This window comes from Xenopus laevis, chromosome 6L, assembly GCF_017654675.1.
Source record: "Xenopus laevis strain J_2021 chromosome 6L, Xenopus_laevis_v10.1, whole genome shotgun sequence".
Lineage (NCBI taxonomy): Eukaryota > Metazoa > Chordata > Amphibia > Anura > Pipidae > Xenopus > Xenopus laevis.
The window spans coordinates 138,912,658-138,932,259 of NC_054381.1; the positions used below are offsets into that span (position 1 = coordinate 138,912,658).

The 19,602-nt window shown below is 36.6% G+C and overlaps 1 protein-coding gene across 6 annotated transcripts in view; it reads right to left on the minus strand.

Moving 5' to 3' along the window:
* Positions 1-19,602, minus strand: part of vps13b.L (vacuolar protein sorting 13 homolog B L homeolog) — a 591,067-nt gene that overhangs the window by 433,854 nt on the left and 137,611 nt on the right. For 5 of the 6 annotated variants that reach the window (XM_018268144.1, XM_018268145.1, XM_018268146.2 and 2 more), the window contains exon 18: positions 4,444-4,578. In XM_018268144.1, the coding sequence (XP_018123633.1) occupies positions 4,444-4,578 (135 nt within the window). Of the gene's footprint in view, positions 1-4,443; positions 4,579-19,103; positions 19,372-19,602 lie in introns of those variants that run through there. The other variant, XM_018268151.2, reaches the window with a different exon arrangement.

Sequence of the window (19,602 nt, forward strand, 5' to 3'; positions counted from 1 at the left end):
GTTTAAATACCCAATACAATACATAATACAAACTGATGTTTGCAACTCTACTCTATCTTAATAGTATACAATGTTGTTTGGTGTAAATAATATAGTTATACATAGCAAATCCATGGTTATATCACATATTTAAGTTTAAAACTCACTTCAAAACACATTCATTGCAAATACACAAGAACTTTCCAAAATATTTCTTTGTAAAGAAGGAGATCTGGTTTTCTCCCTCTTTGTTTAAATTTAGTTAAAAATAGATTTTCTGCCAAATAAATATCCCAAACGCCTGTTATTATCTGGAACTGAATCCCGCTAACAAAAAATACTGCACACACAAAAAAAACTATCCATAGAGCTCAGATTATGTTTATATGGTCTTTCAAGTCTGACAATGCGTGATTCAATTTCATACTGAATTAAAATAGGAAGTTTTTACAATGGTCATAAAAACCTTGGATTGGTCACAGAGTTCCCAGATAATATCCCAGTACTATTGTGTGCGCAAGCTAAAATCGGTCATGGTCTTTATCAGACTGGCATTCTGCCAAAGTGCTTTATTGCCTATGAAAACAAATCAGCAACCAGTTACCAAACTAATCATATTATATGTGTATTCGATGAAATGACCATTGATTTATTAATTAGGTGCAGAAGTAGATTATTCTCTGTTATCAGCCAGCAACTACTGTTCAATAAGCTGTAAAATATGTCTCCAAATGTACCAAGACATTGTGTGAAACAGGTTGGGCAGCTCAGAGTGACTCCGCATAAGGCAGAATTCGAGATCAAAAGTAAAAATATTTATATACAAGATTTAAAATAATTTCTTATTCTTTTATCCCATATATGTGGTACATACTTAATTTAGGTTCTTAGTGTGTATAATTAAATTGATATATATCCTAATTATTTAAGGCACACAGGGGCCAACAGAACATTTCTTCTCTATCTACACATTTATGTTAAGTGGGAGTGCCCATACTGTATGCCTTAGATCAGTGATCCCCAAACAGTTGCTCTTGAACAACATGTTGCTCAACAACTCCTTTGATGTTGCTCTCAGTGGCCTCAAAGCAGGTGATTATTTTTATATTCCATACTTGAAGGAAAGTTTAATTGCATAAAAACGATATGTAGTAGAGCCTGCCGTAGGCTGCTAGTCCACCAAATAGCCAATCACAGTCAACATGTTGCTTGTCAACCCCTTTGATGTTGCTTCCAATGACCTCAAACCAAATGGTGACTTTTGGTTTGAGGTCCTGGCATGGAGGCAAGACTTAGATGGCAAAGACACAAATTTAGTGCCATACACAGGCTGCTGCAGTATGGCAGTATGAAACAATCAATCATAACTCCCAGGGAAAACGTATCACAGTTATATGGCTCCCCAAGACCTTCTTCATTTTTATGTTACATAGTTAGTTAAATCGGGTTGAAAAAAGACAAAGTCCATCAAGTTCAACCCCTCCAAATGAAAACCCAGCCTCCATACTTTCACATAAATTATATATAACCTATCTATACTAACTATAGAGTTTAGTATCACAATAGCCTTTGATATTATGTCTGTCCAAGAAATAATCCAAGCCATTCTTATAGTCATTAACTGAATCAGCCATCACAACATCACTCGGCAGTGCATTCCACAACCTCACTGTCCTGACTGTGAAGAACCATCTACGTTGCTTCAAATGAAAGTTCTTTTCTTCTAGTCTTAATGGTACGGTTATCCTCTTTATGGGTAAAAAGGTCCCCTGCTATTTGTCTATAATGTCCTCTAATGTACTTGTAAAGTGTAATCATGTCCCCTCGCAAGTGTCTTTTTTCCAGAGAAAACAACCCCAACCTTGACAGTCTCCCCTCATAATATAAGTCTTCCATCCCACTAACCAGTTTAGTGGCACTTAGTCTCTGCACTCTCTCCAGCTCATTTATATCCCTCTGGACTGGAGTCCAAAACTGCACTGCATACTCCAGATGAGGCCTCACCAGGGACCTATAAAGAGGCATAATTATGTTTTCATCCCTTGAGTTAATGCCCTTTTTTAATGCAAGACAGAACTTTATTTGCTTTAGTAGCCACAGAATGACACTGCCCAGAATTAGACAACTTGTTCTCTACAAAAACTCCAAGATCCTTCTCATTTAAGGAAACTCCCAACACACTGCCACTTAGGGGCAAATTCACTAAAGCACGAAGCGGCTAACGCTAGCGCAAATTCGACAGCATGACTTAATTTCGTTACTTTGCCGATTTACTAATGGGTGCTGGCGTAAATTCGCTAGCGAAGTGGACCTACTGTAGTGCTACTTCGTAGCCTTACACTGGGCAAAGTTGTGCTCTGGCGAAGGGACGTAACTACGCTAATTCACTAACTTGTGCATTGTACTGAACGTTACCTCTTGCGCCTGACTTTACTTCGCCAGGTCAGACCAGGCGAAGTACAATAGAGTAGATAGGGATTGCGTCAAAAAAAGTTGAAATTTTTTCTAAGTCCCAAAAAACGCTGGCTTCTTTTACTTTTTTTAAGGGTGATAGGCTGAAAAATAGCATAATTTGTTTGGGGGTACCCTCCTTCCCCCCTACATCTCCTAAAATATGGCACATAAACTATACAGTGGGCACATGTGTAGGGCAATAGAACACCTTTATTTTATTTCTGAAAGGTTTCCTGGGCTTGTGTAGTGTAATGTAGTTGCTGCAGCATATACGGCCATTATATTTTAACTTCACGCCGTATGCAAATTAGGCATCGCTAGTGTAACTTTGCTTTGCCTGACAAAGTAATGGTACCGTAACTTCGCTACCGTTCGCCTCCCTGAGCGCAACTTTGCATTTTTTTTTTTTTAAAAGATTTTATTTTCAAGCTTGATACATCCACGAGAAAAAACTGTATTAAACAGTTCAAGTTTAGCAACTTCGCATTTTAGTGAATTTGCATAGCGCTGGCAAAAATACGCATGGTGAAGTGCGGCAAAGCTGTCGCAACTTCGGATGAATTTGCCCCTTAGTGTAAAACTTGCATTTATATTATTTTTGCCAAAGTGCATAACCTTGCATTTATCAACATTGAACCTCATTTTCCAGTTTGATGCCCAGTTTTCCAGTTTAGACAAATCACTCTGCAAAGTGGCAACATCCTGCATGGAACCTATAGTTCTGCACAATTTAGTATCATCTGCAAAAATAGAAACAGTACTTTCAATGCCCACCTCCAGGTCATTAATAAACAAGTTGAAAAGCAAAGGACCTAGTACAGAGCCCTGCGGTACTCCACTAACAACACTGGTCCAATTAGAAAATGTTCCATTTACCACCACTCTTTGTAGTCTATCTTTTAGCCAGTTCTCTATCCAGGTACAAATACTATGTTCCAGGCCAACATTCCATAATTTAACCAGTAACCTTCTGTGTGGCACTGTATCAAATGCTTTAGCAAAGTCTCAGTAAATCACATCCACTGCCATCCCAGAATCGAGGTCCCTGCTCACCTTCTCACAAAAAGAAATTAAGTTAGTCTGGCAAGGTCTATTACGCATAAAACCATGCTGGCACAAACTCACAGTGTTGTTATTTGCTCTGGAGTCCAGTATCTTATCCTTTATTGTGTTTTATGATTACAAAAAGTCAGGGACTTCTGCTTAGATTATGAATAACTCATAGACTGAAGAACTTTTTAACATTTAACATTAGGAGGCTGTCAACTCCTGTTTGTTGAAAATAACTATAAAGAAGAAAATGTTAAAGTTCTGAAAAATCGTGACAGCTTTTATAACATTCTACTGAATTCACCCAATTTTTAAAGGAACACCATAAATATTTTGATGGCAGCAATCCAGTCTTCTCATGAATAAAAAAAATACCACCATATGAATGATCTTCAAAGCAGAGAAAGCCTTCCATACGTATCATACCTAGGGCACATATCATAACCATTTTTTAATAAAAGCAGAATAAAGAAGTGGATATCAAGGGCTCATAGGGTATTTTGTTCACCACAATCCTTCCTAGGGAATTATCTGTGTGATCAGTGTGTGCATTTCCTCTAAGAATTTGTTGTAAAATGCAGGCAATATCAAGAATTCCAGATAAAAATATTTTAGATGGATTTAAAACTATACAATTAATAAGGAATACAAATTATAATTATATATCACTAAACAGTCAAATAATATCCTGTTCATAACAGAACACACTTCTCAGATATAAACACTACTATACTATGTTTACAAACTAAATACAGCTATATGTATATATACAATTAACAAAATGTGCCAAATTATGATCTATATGTATTATACTGGCATTAGAAAATAATACTGAAAAAAATCTCTTTGCAATTCATAGGAACAATGAATAAATTCTTGTTTCAGTAACTCTCCTTGTAAAACGTAAGGCCAATTCTCCTATACAGGCAATAAAGTTTTACATGGTCCAGCTGCACATACCTGGGGCTTTGGCACAAATTTTTATTGATCCCACGGTCCCGGAGACACATTTGACCAACGATGTGCTGCAGAATTTCAGCTCAATGTTCTGGATAGAACCCTCAAGAGTTGGCAGAGGATTCTTAGATTTCACACCTAATAAAAGAAAAACTGCAAATGTACTAGCCTGCTGAATTATAATATACTTTTACATTCATTTACTCGGACATTTGAAAAAAAAATCACTTTGGTTCTTTAATTAACAATAGCATATGGCCCAAACAAATCATGTTCTTCATGTATTAACTCCAAACCCTCTATCAAGTATTAGCACTGTTTCCCCTTCTATGGAAATGTAGTATCATACGGGTACTGGAACTGAAATACATTTTAAAAGCAAAAGACTTAAATGGTTCCTGCTAGCTTTATTGATTCGAATAATAATATCTGTCCCCTGCTTGGCTAACAGAAAAAAGCTTTGCCTCAAGGAACATATCAAAAAAGCATTCTGTATGGGAGGGCCATCTAGATGGACTAATTTTTAAATGACCCATAATGTATTGTGTGAATATGATAGGGACGCGTGAATGATGTATAATCTGTATAAAGCGATGCATAAATGTACCCATGCCACATAGATAAAAGATAATCATAAATAAAAAAAACATCCTGCTTCGTGATTAGTGAACACAGAGGTGAAACCAAGACAGAGTCCAATCCTTTACTATATGCAACGAGTTTGTATATTCTCCCTGTGTCTGTATAGGCTTCCTCGGAGTACACAGTTTTTCCTTCCACCGTCCAAAAACATATAGGCAGGTTAAAGGGCTACTGTCATGGGAAAATGTGTTTTTTATAAATAGGCAATCCAGCAGGTTTCTGCACTGAAATCCGTTTTTCAAAAGAGTAAACTGATTTTTTTATATTCAATTTTGAAATCTGACATGGGGCTAGACATATTGTCAGTTTCCCAGGTGTCCCAAGTCATGTGACTTGTGCTCTGATAAACTACATTTACTTTTTAATGCTGCACTGGAAATTGGAGTAATATTACCCTACTACCTTCCCAATCAGCAGAACAATGGGAAGGCAACCAGATAACAGCTCCCTGGTAGATTTAAGAACAGCACTCAATATTAAAAATCCATGTCCCACTGCAACTCTTTCAGTTACATTTAGTAGGAAAAACAATAGCCTGTTCAATCCTAAAGTGCTGGCTCTTTCTGAAAGCATATGACCAGGCAAAATTACCTGAGATGGCACCTACACACCAATATTACTACTAAAAAAAACTATAGTTGTTGGTTCAGGAATTACATTTTAAATGGTAGAGTGAATTATTTGCAGTGCAAAGACGATAAAATTCATGACATAATCCCTTTAAGTGGTTTCTGATAAAATTAGCACTACTGTGTTTGAAAAATTCACATTGATCGAAATTTGACCTTTGAGAAAGGGGCCTCCCCATGACACTGCCTAGAGTTGCGCAGTTTGTTATAAATAAAATTCCTAAATGTTTCTTAATTGAGGACGCCGCCAACACATTTCTATGTAATATATAACTATCATTTATGTTCTTTTTCCCATGTGTATAACCTTGCATTTATCATCGCTAAACCACATTTGCCCATTTGCTGCTCGATTCTCCAGTTTACAATACACTCTCATTTGTCCAGATGAAGCAGTAAGAAAGAGAATTTACTTGTTGCCCCAAAATGTTCGTTAATATAGAATTTGGCATTTATTTATTTTGTGAGTGTGTGCTTTGCGAGAATAAATGCCCATTACGGCAGAATGTCATATCTAAGATTACAGAGAAAACTTTACAGATGATCGGTAAAAGTCTGAAAGCAGAATACTGTACTAGGTTCATTTCAACCTTCATTACTATTTAAAAGTACCAAAAATGGTTTTTGTCTCCTTAGCGGATCAAATCTGTAAAAGTGGAGCAATGTCTGTGGAAACCGATCATTTCACCAGCAGCTTTATATTTCTTTAAAACCTCATATAACAAGCACCTGCTTAAAAGTGAGTAATGGGGTTTTATATTTATCGCACTTAGGAAAAGCGTATGTAACCTATTCCACCTTTCTCCCCAGTGGAATATATTTCAGATTATATTGCGCAGCACATTACCGGCATGTATAAAGAGTCTCCTATCCGCAATTTGGACAGAAGACAGCAATATGAATGGGTGCCTTACACCCCTCCCACTGTGAACATAGGATTCACAAACCCAAACCAACAACAGCAAATTATACGGTGAGCTTATGTTCAGGGAAGATGATAAAGATATGCAGAACACAAACATACACATGTTCACAGCTGTTAAACAAAATATTAGTAAAATCCAACAGTTTCATGGTTTACTAATTAAAGGCTTGTTAACCACCAAACAAACATATGTGGTGTGTGAACATAAACTTAAAATATTCTACACAAATGTGTACATTTTATTAGAGACCAACAATCAAAACATGTTTTATTTTCATACACTCCTCTGTTCATGTATCCACAACCTTTTTGTGCATCAGATTGCAGTCCCAATGACCACTTAATACAGTCCATTAAAAGAATGAAAGGACTCGGCATAAATGCAGTCGTGCAAACTCCAACACTGCAGCACACACAACACTTCAGGAGAATATTCCCTTCATCAATTGCACCATTGCACCATTTTTTAACGTTCAAAGCGTTGGTTTCCCAAATAATGAACTACAAATAATTACTTTTTCATTTACTTTATACTTTTTATTCTCTAAGATGTTTCTAAAATTATGTTTTTAAACTGAATTTGCTTTGATTCTGTCATCTTTCTCCAGCAATAAACTGCCACAGTTTTATACAGTAATTGCTCTTGTTTGTCTTAATCTTGGCTTAAAGGGGTGGGTCACCTTTAAGTTAACTTTTAGTACGTTATAGAATGGAAAATTGTAAGCAACTTTTCCATGAACCTTTTTTTTTTTAATTATTTGCCTTTTTCTTCTGACACTTTTCAGGTCTCACTGACTCCATCTTAAAAACAAATGCTCTGTAAGGCTACAAATGTATTGTTATTGCTAAATTTTATAACTCGCCTTTCTATTCATATTTCAGTCTCTTATTTAAATCAATGAGTGGTTGCTAGGATTATTTGGATCCTAGCAACCAGATTGTTAAAACTGCAAACTGGAGAGCTGCGGAATAGAAAGCGAAATAACTCAAAAAGCACAAATAATAGAACATGAAAGCCAATTGCAAATTGTCTCAGAATATCCCTCTCTACACCAGTGATCCCCAACCAGTAGCTCATGAGTAACATGTTGCTCTCCAACCCCTTGGATGTTGCTCCCAGTGGCCTCAAAGCAGGTGATTATTTTTGAATTTTCAGGCTTGGAGGCAAGTTTTGGTTGTGTAAAAACCAGGTGCACTGCCAAACAGAGTCTCAATGTAGGTTGACAATCCACATAGGGGCTACTAAATGACCAATCACAGCACTTATTTGGCACCCCAGGAACATTTTTTCATGCTAGTGTTGCTCCCCGAATCATTTTACTTCTGAATGTTGCTCACGGCTTTAAAAGGGGATCCCTGCTCTACACCATAGTAAACGTTAATTTAAAGGTGAACAACCACTTTAAAGGGACGTTCAACCAAAAGTGTCATGTTTTTTTTCTTTCATTACTAAAGAAAATACAATTTTAACAAATTCAAAATTAATAAAATGTGTTAATGATTTTAAAATTATTTGTAAATGAAATGTAAGTGGTAAGCAGTTTGTGTCTGTTCTTAGCTATTCTCCAACCAATATTTTGATTCCCACAATGCATTGCACATTTCTGTTAATCACAGAACATGCATTACTGCATATTGCCTAGGTTGTTGACATGGAAATATGAGAGCATGGAAGAAACAAAAAATCACAATTTCAAAAGTTATTATTTGTGGCATTCCATTGGGTAATAATATATTTTGAGAAAGCGAGCAGTCGTTTTAAGCAGTTTTCTAAACCAAACTAATTCTTTATGACTGTCCAACTGCCCAACAAAGCACTCTGCACATACTACATGCCGAGTGGATTGCCAGATAACTGACTTTGCCACATTACTTATGAAAAACATTGGTAAGATGTAAGTGTTGACATTAATACTATTTTTAAAGGTGGCACTGTGGGCAATTCTGGAACATATTTTTCATGGAGAGAACCATTTGTTTAAAACAATCTCTAAAGCAGTTGAAGTTAGTAAAAACCGCGATTGCATTAAGGCATAAGATGTTTCAAGGAGAAAAAATAGTTCACATTTCTAATAACAAAATGTCTGAATTTATTCTGAAATAGTGGAAAATGTGTACCACCCAAAGAGAGATCAAAGTGATATCACTGCCATAGTTATGTCTAAAGGAAATTTCAATTCACTGCTTTTAATATGTTTCCAATAAGTTATTTTAGGTTATTCCATTGGGGTTCAGATATTCTATCTCATTAAAAAATTGCTAGGATATTACAGAGCCTGTGCATAATCCTTTTTACGGCCACAAGAAGAAGCCCTTTCTTTCATCTTTAAATGCCAATCTTTTTCTAACATTTGGTATTAGACTGGCCCTTGACTTTTTTTATGAAATTTTATATCCCATCTGTTCATTTTCCCGTTTCTTGACATATTGCTTTTCACCCATAGCAATCTGATAAACAGTGACTATTTCTTTATTTTTCCCCTCATAAAAATGTAACTTAAAAAATGTAATCTCTACATCTATTTTTATCAATGGTGAATGTTTATTATCAGACTCAAAATGAATAATAACACACTCTGCTAAGGAGAACTTCCAACAGTGCTTCATACACCTTCCATTTTATGTTTTGCGTGGATTTAAATGAGACATAAAGCCTGTTATAAAGTAGAGGGTCCCTGCACAGGCCACCCTCCCTAATTGCTCCATCAGACTCTTGAAATGTGCCCCAGTCTCCTGTACCTTTTCCCATAATACAGAGTTGTGCAGCAGTTTTAGCTGCCACATTATATGCTGTCAACTCCGGGGGGAACATTAAGGTGGCCATAGATGTAACAATTGCGATATTTCCTGGAAAAGATCTTTCCAAGAAAGATCATTCATTTCAATACTCACATGTAGAGCTGAAATGTCAGATATACAGGTAGAAACAATAGAATTCTACCCGTATCTGACCATTTGGCACTAACAGTGGTCGATGTTCAAAATTTTCCGGTTAGCCCGATCGACAACACGTCTTCTGCCATATCAGTTGGCTCGTTTCCCACCATACACGCATAGAATATCGCACGAAAATGTGTTTTGTACAATATTATCAGTGCATCTATGGCCACCATAAGTTGTGGTTGGAAGGAGGGAAAGGGGGCCTTGTAGGGGCACTATTTCAGATGTGGTAGGGGAGTTTCCTGGTCCTTTAGCTATCCATTTGTTAGTTCTCAACCAACACACTTGTGCCGTAAGTCACTGACAGATTTACTTGCCCTTGGATAACTTCATCGTGAACTACCAATTTGCCATGCACTACTGACAAACAACATGGTTTCACTGCTGGCAATAGGAAAAGGTTATGAAAGTACAATTTATAATGCCAGTTTATAATGCATTTTCAATAGGTGCTTTTCCCTGATTTTACACCAAAGTTTTGTCCTGACGTTCCCAAAAATGGCTTTTTGCCTTCTGTGAATATCATTAGTAGTGAAATTAAGAGGTTTAAAATACTAACTAGATGCATATTTTGCCACGGTTCTGGCTGTATACAGTCGATTCCAATTAGTTTGCACCTCATACAGTCCTGCACTAATCCCTTATTGCTTTAGGTTGTGCATGTAGCCGTCAGAGAGGCCTTGCACATGCTCCCATAGTATAACATTAATGCTGCAATGCTTAACCCTTTTCTTTAATACAGTTATTCAAAGTAAAACTGATTCAAGTCAGTCAGGTCTGAGTACTTAAAGAATAATTTGCTTTTATACATTTTTATAAATTTTCCTGGATTTTACGCTACTTTTTCCTGGTCTCCTGAAAAACATAAAATGGGGGTTCACCTGTATAAAAAAACTATTAAGAAAAACAGACTGTAAAGAAGAATTAATAAGCATCCTCTACAGCACATATAACATATTTCAGTGACATTTATTTCTCCTTTAAGTAACAAGTGCAAGGCAGTATTTTTCTAAAACAAGAATGGTAATAGCAGACTTAAAAGAACAGCAAAGAGTATAACATTTCATGCCATTTTATTAGCTCTGGCATATGGCCTAATTAAGAAGCCTATAAACTACCTATTTGTCTCTTAAAACCATCATAAGGCTAGTCAGGTGGCTAAAAACCTGTGCATGTTGAAAGGTAATATGTTTTCTACACTCTGTTTCCCAATATTTTCAGTTTCCCAAAGAGAAAATAATGTAAAACAAGAAAACATGGACACAGTTGAAATAGGTTTAAAGGGGACCTGTCATCTAGATCAAACATTAACACATATATACCCATTTTAGGTACTTGATATCTCAGTTGTCAATTATATATTGCCTGCCCCACCTCTATGCCTTAGGCATAGGGGCGGGGCAGGCAATTACTTTCACTTTACATTCAGCACTTCCTAGATGTCAACGCACATACCCCTCCTACCTCACCATCTAATTGTATAGCCAGTGCACGGCAATAGGCATCAAACAAGATTTTGGCATGATGCAAAGCTTGCCTTAATAACAGTGTGCACAAAATGGTGCCTGCCTACTTGCTGTGATTGTGAATTGCAAGACTGAAGGATACAAGATTTAAATAACTTATATAGTGTAAGTTATATTTATTGTGCTTGACAAGCACAAAAGAAAGGTATTTTGAATTATTTCTTAGGGTGTCAGGTGCCCTTTAATTGCCACTTGGAGTTCTGTGCAAATATCTATAGTTATATAATATATACTTTCTTGTTCATTTGAAGCAACATAGGCGGTTCTTCACAGTAAGGACAGCGAGGCTGTGGAATTCCTTGCTGGTTGAAAGTTGCTGCTAGGTATGTGTATTATCACTATATGGGTAGAATTCACAAACCAAAGCATTACATTTTAATATGGTCACTCAGCCACAAGGCTCTAAAATATCAGGCTTTCCTGAAAGTAAGCTAAAGTATATGGAAAAGATGGCAAGATGAAGTTTATGGAAAAATAACGAACGGGCATATGAGAAGATTTGCACAGTTTCTGTCACTACTGTTAAGGCGTTATAATTCAAGGGCAGGTCAAACAAAAATAATTTGTTTTTCGTTTTTGTAGTGCTGAACATTCCACGTGTTTTTTTTTCCCTTTAAATGTTTACTATAACACCTTTTTTAAGCCAAATCAACATGTTTTCTTGTCAGTGTGGCTTCTGTAGTGGAAACACAACAAAAATAATATGACTAAAAGCAATGTTATGATTTATTGACAACTGATATAACGCCTCTATTCAAAGTCAACGCTCTGTTATCCATTCCTGGCTTCATGTATATGTGCACTGTCCACTTTTTTTTATACATTAGATTAATGACCCTAGGAATTATTTGCAAACGGAAAAATCCCTTTTGACTGGGTCTTTCAGGGCCTGCACTCTGTTTGAAACACACATTGCCTGTCTTTTGTCTGACAGCCACCAAGCTGCACAAATAATTTTCTGCCTGTTCTCCTGCTCGCAGCTGTGCCTGCTGAAACAGGGATTCTGTAGTCTGACTTGAGCAAACGATTGTGGGATTGATGACATGTGCTGATGATGAACGAAGCAATTGCAAGAAATTACTGGCTATTTATTGAAAGACATCTGTTGCTGACCTTAGAAGTAGAGGTTCTCCATCACATGCTTGCAACCTGCAGGCGGCACGGCTGTTTGAAGTAATAGCCCACTTTACTGAAGTATGGACATGGCACTAAATAACTAGCCCAGCTTAGGGAGAGAAATTCCTCGCAGGGGCTTTTTACAATATTGCATCTGTACTAGAGCATAATTCACAGATTTTTTTGACTGCATCAACCAGTATAAAAGAAGACCTTGAAAAACGATTCCAAGTCAGTTTACTATCTGCTATTTGCTCACTGGGAGGTCATGGGAGAAGTTTCCCACAGTGATGATACTCCCTATTCTGTTAAACATTAAAAGTCCAACTATAAGATACAGTTACTTTAAAAAACACAGCTCTGATGCCTTTGGTACTTTCTCAAGGAAGCTGGGGGCTAGGTCTTAACTCTGAGACCATTACTCATTAACTTTTTCTTCGTAGCTCTATAAAAGGATGGCAGTGTTTACATAACGAGATGGATGAAGTTTGCTCATGACAATGGACTCAATCAATATCTAAACAAAATGAAAGGATTTGCAACCCTTTTGGGGTACAGGTTGTCTAATCTTTAAATACTGGCACAATGGTGTAGGGGGTCACTTATCACTTTGGGTGGTCTCTTGTGCTAATGGGTTATAAGTCGTATTTACAGAACTGTGTACATTGAGTTGCTCTTCAACCAGAAAGTGTGCTGAACAAAAAAAGAGGATCTGAAGTATATGAAGATGAGTAAACATTCCTGATAATGAATTCTGTCTCTGGGGTCGTGCATAGGAAGTCAATAACTTCCAGGACAACAACTTTCTTTTAGATGATTGTAAAGAGACAACAACGGTTTCCCTAGATAAAGCCTGGCCCTTAGAACACGTTTGCCATTGTCCATGAATACCTTCATATGCCAAAGTTACTTTCAGCACAAAATAAGAAGAATTTAACTGCAAATCAGCTATTTCAAAGTGTTCTTTGTGAATGTTTATTTTATGCAGAGAGCAATTTATGAAGCGTTAAGTACAGATATATATATATATATATATGTATATATATATATATATATATATACATACATACATACATACATACATACATATAACCTCTGTAAGGTGAGCAGTGTGCTTTACTTACTAGCTGAAGCCTGTATGAAGTCATAGACTAGTGTCAGCAAGGTTTTATGTCATCTTTCTACATAGGTTGCGAGTCTTAGAGCGGGGGTCCCCAACCTTTATTACCCTTGAGCCATATTCAAAAGTAAAAGAGTTGGGGAGCAACAAATGCATGAAAAAAAGTCACTGGGGATGCCAAATAAGGGCTTTGTTTGGATATTTGGTAGCCCCTATGTGGACTGGCAGCCTACAGATGCACTTTTTGGTAATACCCCTAGTTTTTATGCAGCCAAACTTGCCTCTAAGTGTGGAATTCAAAAATAAGCACCTGCTTTGAGGCCACTGAGAGCAACATCCAAGGGGTTGGTGAGCAACATGTAGCCACTGGTTAGGGATCACTTAGAGAATATGGAGAAGAAAAGTAGGATCCACAGATACAAGGCATAAGGAGATGGATGGCCATACTGGATGTTGTTTAGGTGTGCCAATGTAGGAACATTTGATTTGGATTCTTTCGAACACCCGAGTCCTTTGTGAAAGATTCGGCTGAATACCAAACTGAATCCTAATTTGCATATGCAAATTAGGGGTGGGAAGGGGGAAACATTTTTTACTTCCTTGTTTTGTGACAAAAAGGTCACGCAATTTCCCTCCCCGCCCCTAATTTGCATATGCAAATTAAGATTCGGATTCGGTTTGGCTGGGCAGAAGGATTCAGCCTAATCCTGCTGAAAAAGGCAGAATCCTGACCAAATCCCGAACCGAATCCTGGATTCAGTGAATCTCTAGATCAGAGTAAGGACTAATTGGACTCAGTTTAAGTGTAGATCACAGTATCTCCATGACAGGGTTTTATTTTAGTGAAAAGTTTCCAAAATCTTTATTGTAAGACATGCGGTGAGATTAAATTCACATTGTTGTTTTAGGGACAACAACTGGAACCAAATACGGGCCAAAGCTATATAGACTTTTTACAAACCTGAAATCTACACTACTGCATGCCATGAATGGGCTAATCCACTCCAGAGCACCATATTGACACTCTAATGGCCGGGGTTAGCCATATATACATCATGCAAGTTTGAAATTCCCATTAGATGACATGACAAAGAAAAACAAAACATAAAAAAAAGACGTGTGACCAGTAAATGGGATGGTGATTCAATTGATATATGTTGTAAATACATTTTAACCATTATAACTAGTTGGAAATATTAACGCAAAGGAATGCAAGTAAAATGATACCCTTAACATTACATCTCTGTATAAAAATATTTTATATTTAAAACACTTATTCAAGTCTTTTTATGATTTTTTTTCTAATATAAAGTGCCATTTGGACTTTTCCAAAATGAAACGCTGCCATGTCAAAGACTAGCTCTGACTCATAGGAGCCAGAGTAATTGCACACAAACCAAGACCACCCAAACATACAAGGGGTACATTAGCCAACAAAGAAGGCATATCAATATTTTTGATACACATATGCCAGTTTAATAAGACTCATGATAGTTGACATATTAGGATATGAAGTATGTGAAACTTCCTTTCAGAACATATAGTTCTACTTTAAGTTTACAAACAATCACTGTATCACAGGTAGCGTAGTAGAACTGTATATCATGAGAAAATTTATGTCATTATTCCATACAGCCTGTGAACAATTTGCTAATAGAGTAAATATTGACAATATTAAACTTAATAACCAAAAATTCTGGTGTACAGTAATAATATATTTTGTCAAACTCAACTATTCTCAAAGCCAAAGATATAGTATTTTCCATTCTACAACTAGGAAATAAATAAAATCTAACTTCATGCAGTTAAATTTTTTATTGATAACCACTGGAAATATATTGCTGTATTTTTATATCTACAATGGTCTTCCAGTATTTATTTAAAGGAGGTTTAAGAACTTTTTTTTCCAGCTAACGGTTGGGGACGGAGAGGGGGAGTGTGCCTGCCAACAAACGAAAATCAGTTTATAACATGGCCCATAAATCTTCATATACTTTGAAAGGGAGCTTCTGCATGCACATTAGTGAACAGTCCTATTTATGCCTTTAAAGAAATAAGTTCACCTCTCCTTTATCCATTTTAGCAACACATGACTTGGAACAATTCTGCAGCATTTCATGCAGTTTAAAATAATAAACGTAGTATTATAAATTACAATAGCATAGACTGTTGCAAAGTCTTCATTTCAGATATAAGGATTTCATTGAGCCATGACTGGAAATTAAAAGACACCTGGAACCATTATTTGCCAGTATTGAACCATTTTCTTTTGGGAGTGAATCAACTCAAGGTTGATAACCATCGTTGCCTGCTTGACATATACAACTCTAGGCTGATGAGGATGGAATATGTTGCAATTGTACGAGTGTTCTGTATTGCTCCTCTGTTTATTGATCCTACTTCTCTTTCCCTTCAGTTAAAGGGCTGGGGATATTATGGAAGGGTAGAGTGGAAGGTCTTCTATGAATGTGTTATGTTTTACTATGTGAAGAGAGATGGTACAACCTTTAGACATAATGCCAGTGTAATATAGGTTATAAAATACATGCAGAATGTTTTTGAACTATATATTACACTGTACCAAAAATATAGGGCTCATGTGAAACAGACCAACATTCTGATCTAGTAATTAAAAGCACTGACTGTTGAGCAAACAATCAATCCTAGCACCATGACTTTGATGGTGATTGTCATTTGACTTAATTTTCAGCTTATATAGCATATATATATATATATATATATATATATATATATATATATATATATATATATATATATATATATATATAATGTTTTTTGAGGTTTTTTTTTTTATTAACTCCCTGGGATATATATATGTTTAAATAGCTAAAAATATCTCAGAATCTGTTATTTTATTCTGCAAATAAAACACTGAGCATGGAATATGACAGATTTTTATAATTCATTTCAGCAATTTTCCAGTTTCTGAAAGCTGAAGAATTTTTCTACTGTCAATTTTCATTTAAAAAGAGTTAAGTCGTGAGAACATTCTTGAGTACCACTTCATAACTCTGACACCAAATATGTATAAAAAGATTAGGCTTTATTTGGTATAAAATCAGTTGGCAGTGCTACATCTGTGTAATGCAACATAAATACTCCAGCTGGCATCTCAAATGGACTTCAAACCAGAGACTTCCTTATTTGCTGCAGTGCCAGGGTAATTCTGTATATTCCACATAGTGTGGCTAATTTGTCAGGAGGTTGCAGGTGTGCAGTGCACATAAACACACAGCTGTGGTCATACAGTCGTTCTATCAAACACATAAAGGGAGACCTCAGCAGCTGGATTAGTCATCCTTGCAACAGGTCCAGGGAGAACAATATGGGTTAGTATTTTTGGAGAAGCATGGACGTTAAATTTATGATTGTGACACCCTTACCAAATAACTATTGCATTGTGTCATGTTCTCCTATTTTGTATAATGTGTACATATTGAACTTTATGTTTAAATAGCCAGTGAAGCCATTTTATAATACTTGCATATCAAGACAATCATTAGAACTTCACTATTCTACTTTAAATTATGCTCAATGATATCCAAAACTGTTTATGCTATTCATTTTGGTTTAAAGAGCAGAAAAGTCAGTGATTGATATTAAGACTACTTAAAGGAGAACTAAACCCCCATTAAGCAAAAACCCTCATCCCATTGGCCCCCCTGCCTGTAAGAATTCTCCCTTGGCATTAACGATAGCATATTCATGCAGAATAGCGCAGCAGAGCTCATGAGCGCCATCTTCAGTATCTTCGGATTCCTTCGCCAATCTTCAGAGTTTCCGGCACATGCGCAGTAGGCACGAATACCAGACTGACCCCAACAGTGCATGCGTGAGAAAGCTCAGTGTCACACTTACTTTTGCGGGTAATGCAAAGATACTGAAGATGAAGCCCATGAGCTCCGCTGTGCTACTCCAATGCCAATGTTAATGCCAGGGACACTTTTTTCAAGTAAGGTAATATGGAGGGAGAAAGCAGGGAGGGGGGACAATGGAGGGAACGGAATGGGGTTTTTTGCTTGACGGGGTTTTGTTCTCCTTCAATAATTGTATATTGAAGAGTATGTTTTTTGGGCATCTGTTTTCAAATCAAGAAAGCAGCTGACCTCCTCCGTGGTCAAGCTAGAACTTTTTACATATTAAACCATCCAGCAAGTTGAAGATGGATGGACCACAGTGTCGTGAGAAAAATTGGTGTGATTATGGATTCACCTTTAAGTGTTATCCGGAATTCACAAAGTTTCAAGACCCCAGACCACAAGTTATCCATATTCCAATTGTAATAACAATAAACACATATACCCATAACACATATTGTACCCACTGAACATTTTTCACTATCAATTTCCTACTTTAGCACATAACACCAGTAACTCCAAAAAACAGTACATGTTTAGGGAATAGAGATTCTGAAAAAAAAGTTAGATTTTTACCATTCAGCTCCAAACTACAAAGCCACAAATCTTTGCTATAGTTAGCCATTTCTACAACATTTCAGAAAATCAATTCAAAAGTTTCATTTACAAGTATTCAGAAGGGGTTTTTTACAGTGAGAGCTGTGAAGATGTGGAATTCTCTCCCTGAATCAGTTGTACAGGCTGATACATTAGATAGATTTAAAAAGGGGTTGGATGGCTTTTTAGCAAGTGAGGGAATACAGAGTTATGGAAGATAGCTCATAGTACAAGTTAAAGGAGAAGGAAAGCTACGGAGGCATTTTATTGCCAATAGATTAGCTGCAATAGTGCAAGCTAGAATGCTATATTTATTCTGTAGAATGTTTTACCATACCTGAGTAAAAAGCTCTTGAAACTCTCTTGTTTGTTTAGAATAGGAGCTGCAGTATTAATGTGGGGTGACATCACTTCCTGCCTGAGTCTCTCCCTGCTCTGGGCTCAGATTACAGTAGAGAAGGGAGGGGGAGGGGGAAGAGGAGCAAACTGAGCATGCTCTTGCCCAGGGCAATGAGGTTTAAGATGAAGGAAGGAAGTCTGATACAGAAGCCCATGTGTACACAATAGAAGGAAAGAAATGCTGTGTTTCTTTTGACAGGGGACTCAGAGCAGCACTACTTTGGGGGTTGACTGGTATATTTAGATGGACCTTTCTGATAAGACTTACTTAGTTTTAACCTTTCCTTCTCCTTTAATCCAGGGACTAGTCCGATTAGTCCTTTTATTCACTACATGGTACTCCGAGGTTACTTCTAATATCCTCATATTTTTCAACAAGGGGTACTTTATTTATTATAATACAAAAGTTTTAGTGAGTCATGTGACATAAATTACATGACTGCTCACCGTTTATGATGACATCACTGGTCACCATTTATAAGGATATAATTTACAAGATATATATGGCTTTGTGTATTATAAATATATAATACACAAAAGCCATGAACATCTTGTAAATTATATCCTTATAAACGGTGAGTTCTGATGTCATCAGTTATAAACAGTGAGTTCTGATGTCATTTCTGTCACATGACTCACTGAAATTTGTGTATTATAATAAATAAAGTACCCCCAGTTGCAAAATATGAGGACGGTGCTTAGTGATGTCATTTCTGTCACGTGACTGCTGAGTATTATATTTAAGTACCCCTTGTTGTAAAATATGAGGGTATTATAAGTCACTGAGGAAAACCATGATCTTTAAATGGTCATGGAACTGCTCGGTGACTTATAATACCCTTATATTTTCCAAATGGGGGTAAAATGGGGTACTTAAGTCACAATATATATACATACATACAAACCCTCCAGCCACCCCTGACACCTTTGAATGATTGTGATCTTAAAACATAATTACTGGAGGTTCTCTGGCCAAAAATATTTAAACTCCCAGACAGTTCACATAGCAGCCATGCTGAAAACAAACCCTTTTTCTCTTGGGTTTAATCCCTGTGGTGTACTTTTAAATAATTACTTGTAGAAGGATACAAATGGGTTCTACGATTTGCTTGCTGTTTTTTTTTGTTTTGCCACTTGTTTCTGTTCAGTAGTCCTCCTCCTGTAATAATGTAAAAAGAGGCTCCCATTTTAGTCTTACTCAACACCTGCTTGCTATGGACAGACACTTGATAGTGTGAATTGTGAGGCAGGGCTGGTAAACATACAAGGTGCAACCGCACACTATAGTGCATTCCAAGAGAACATCTGTATAATGCTAGCTGCCTCCTAATGCCTCTGTTTTATTCTTTATGTAACTACATTCTTCTCTAAACCCCATCTTAGGCACATT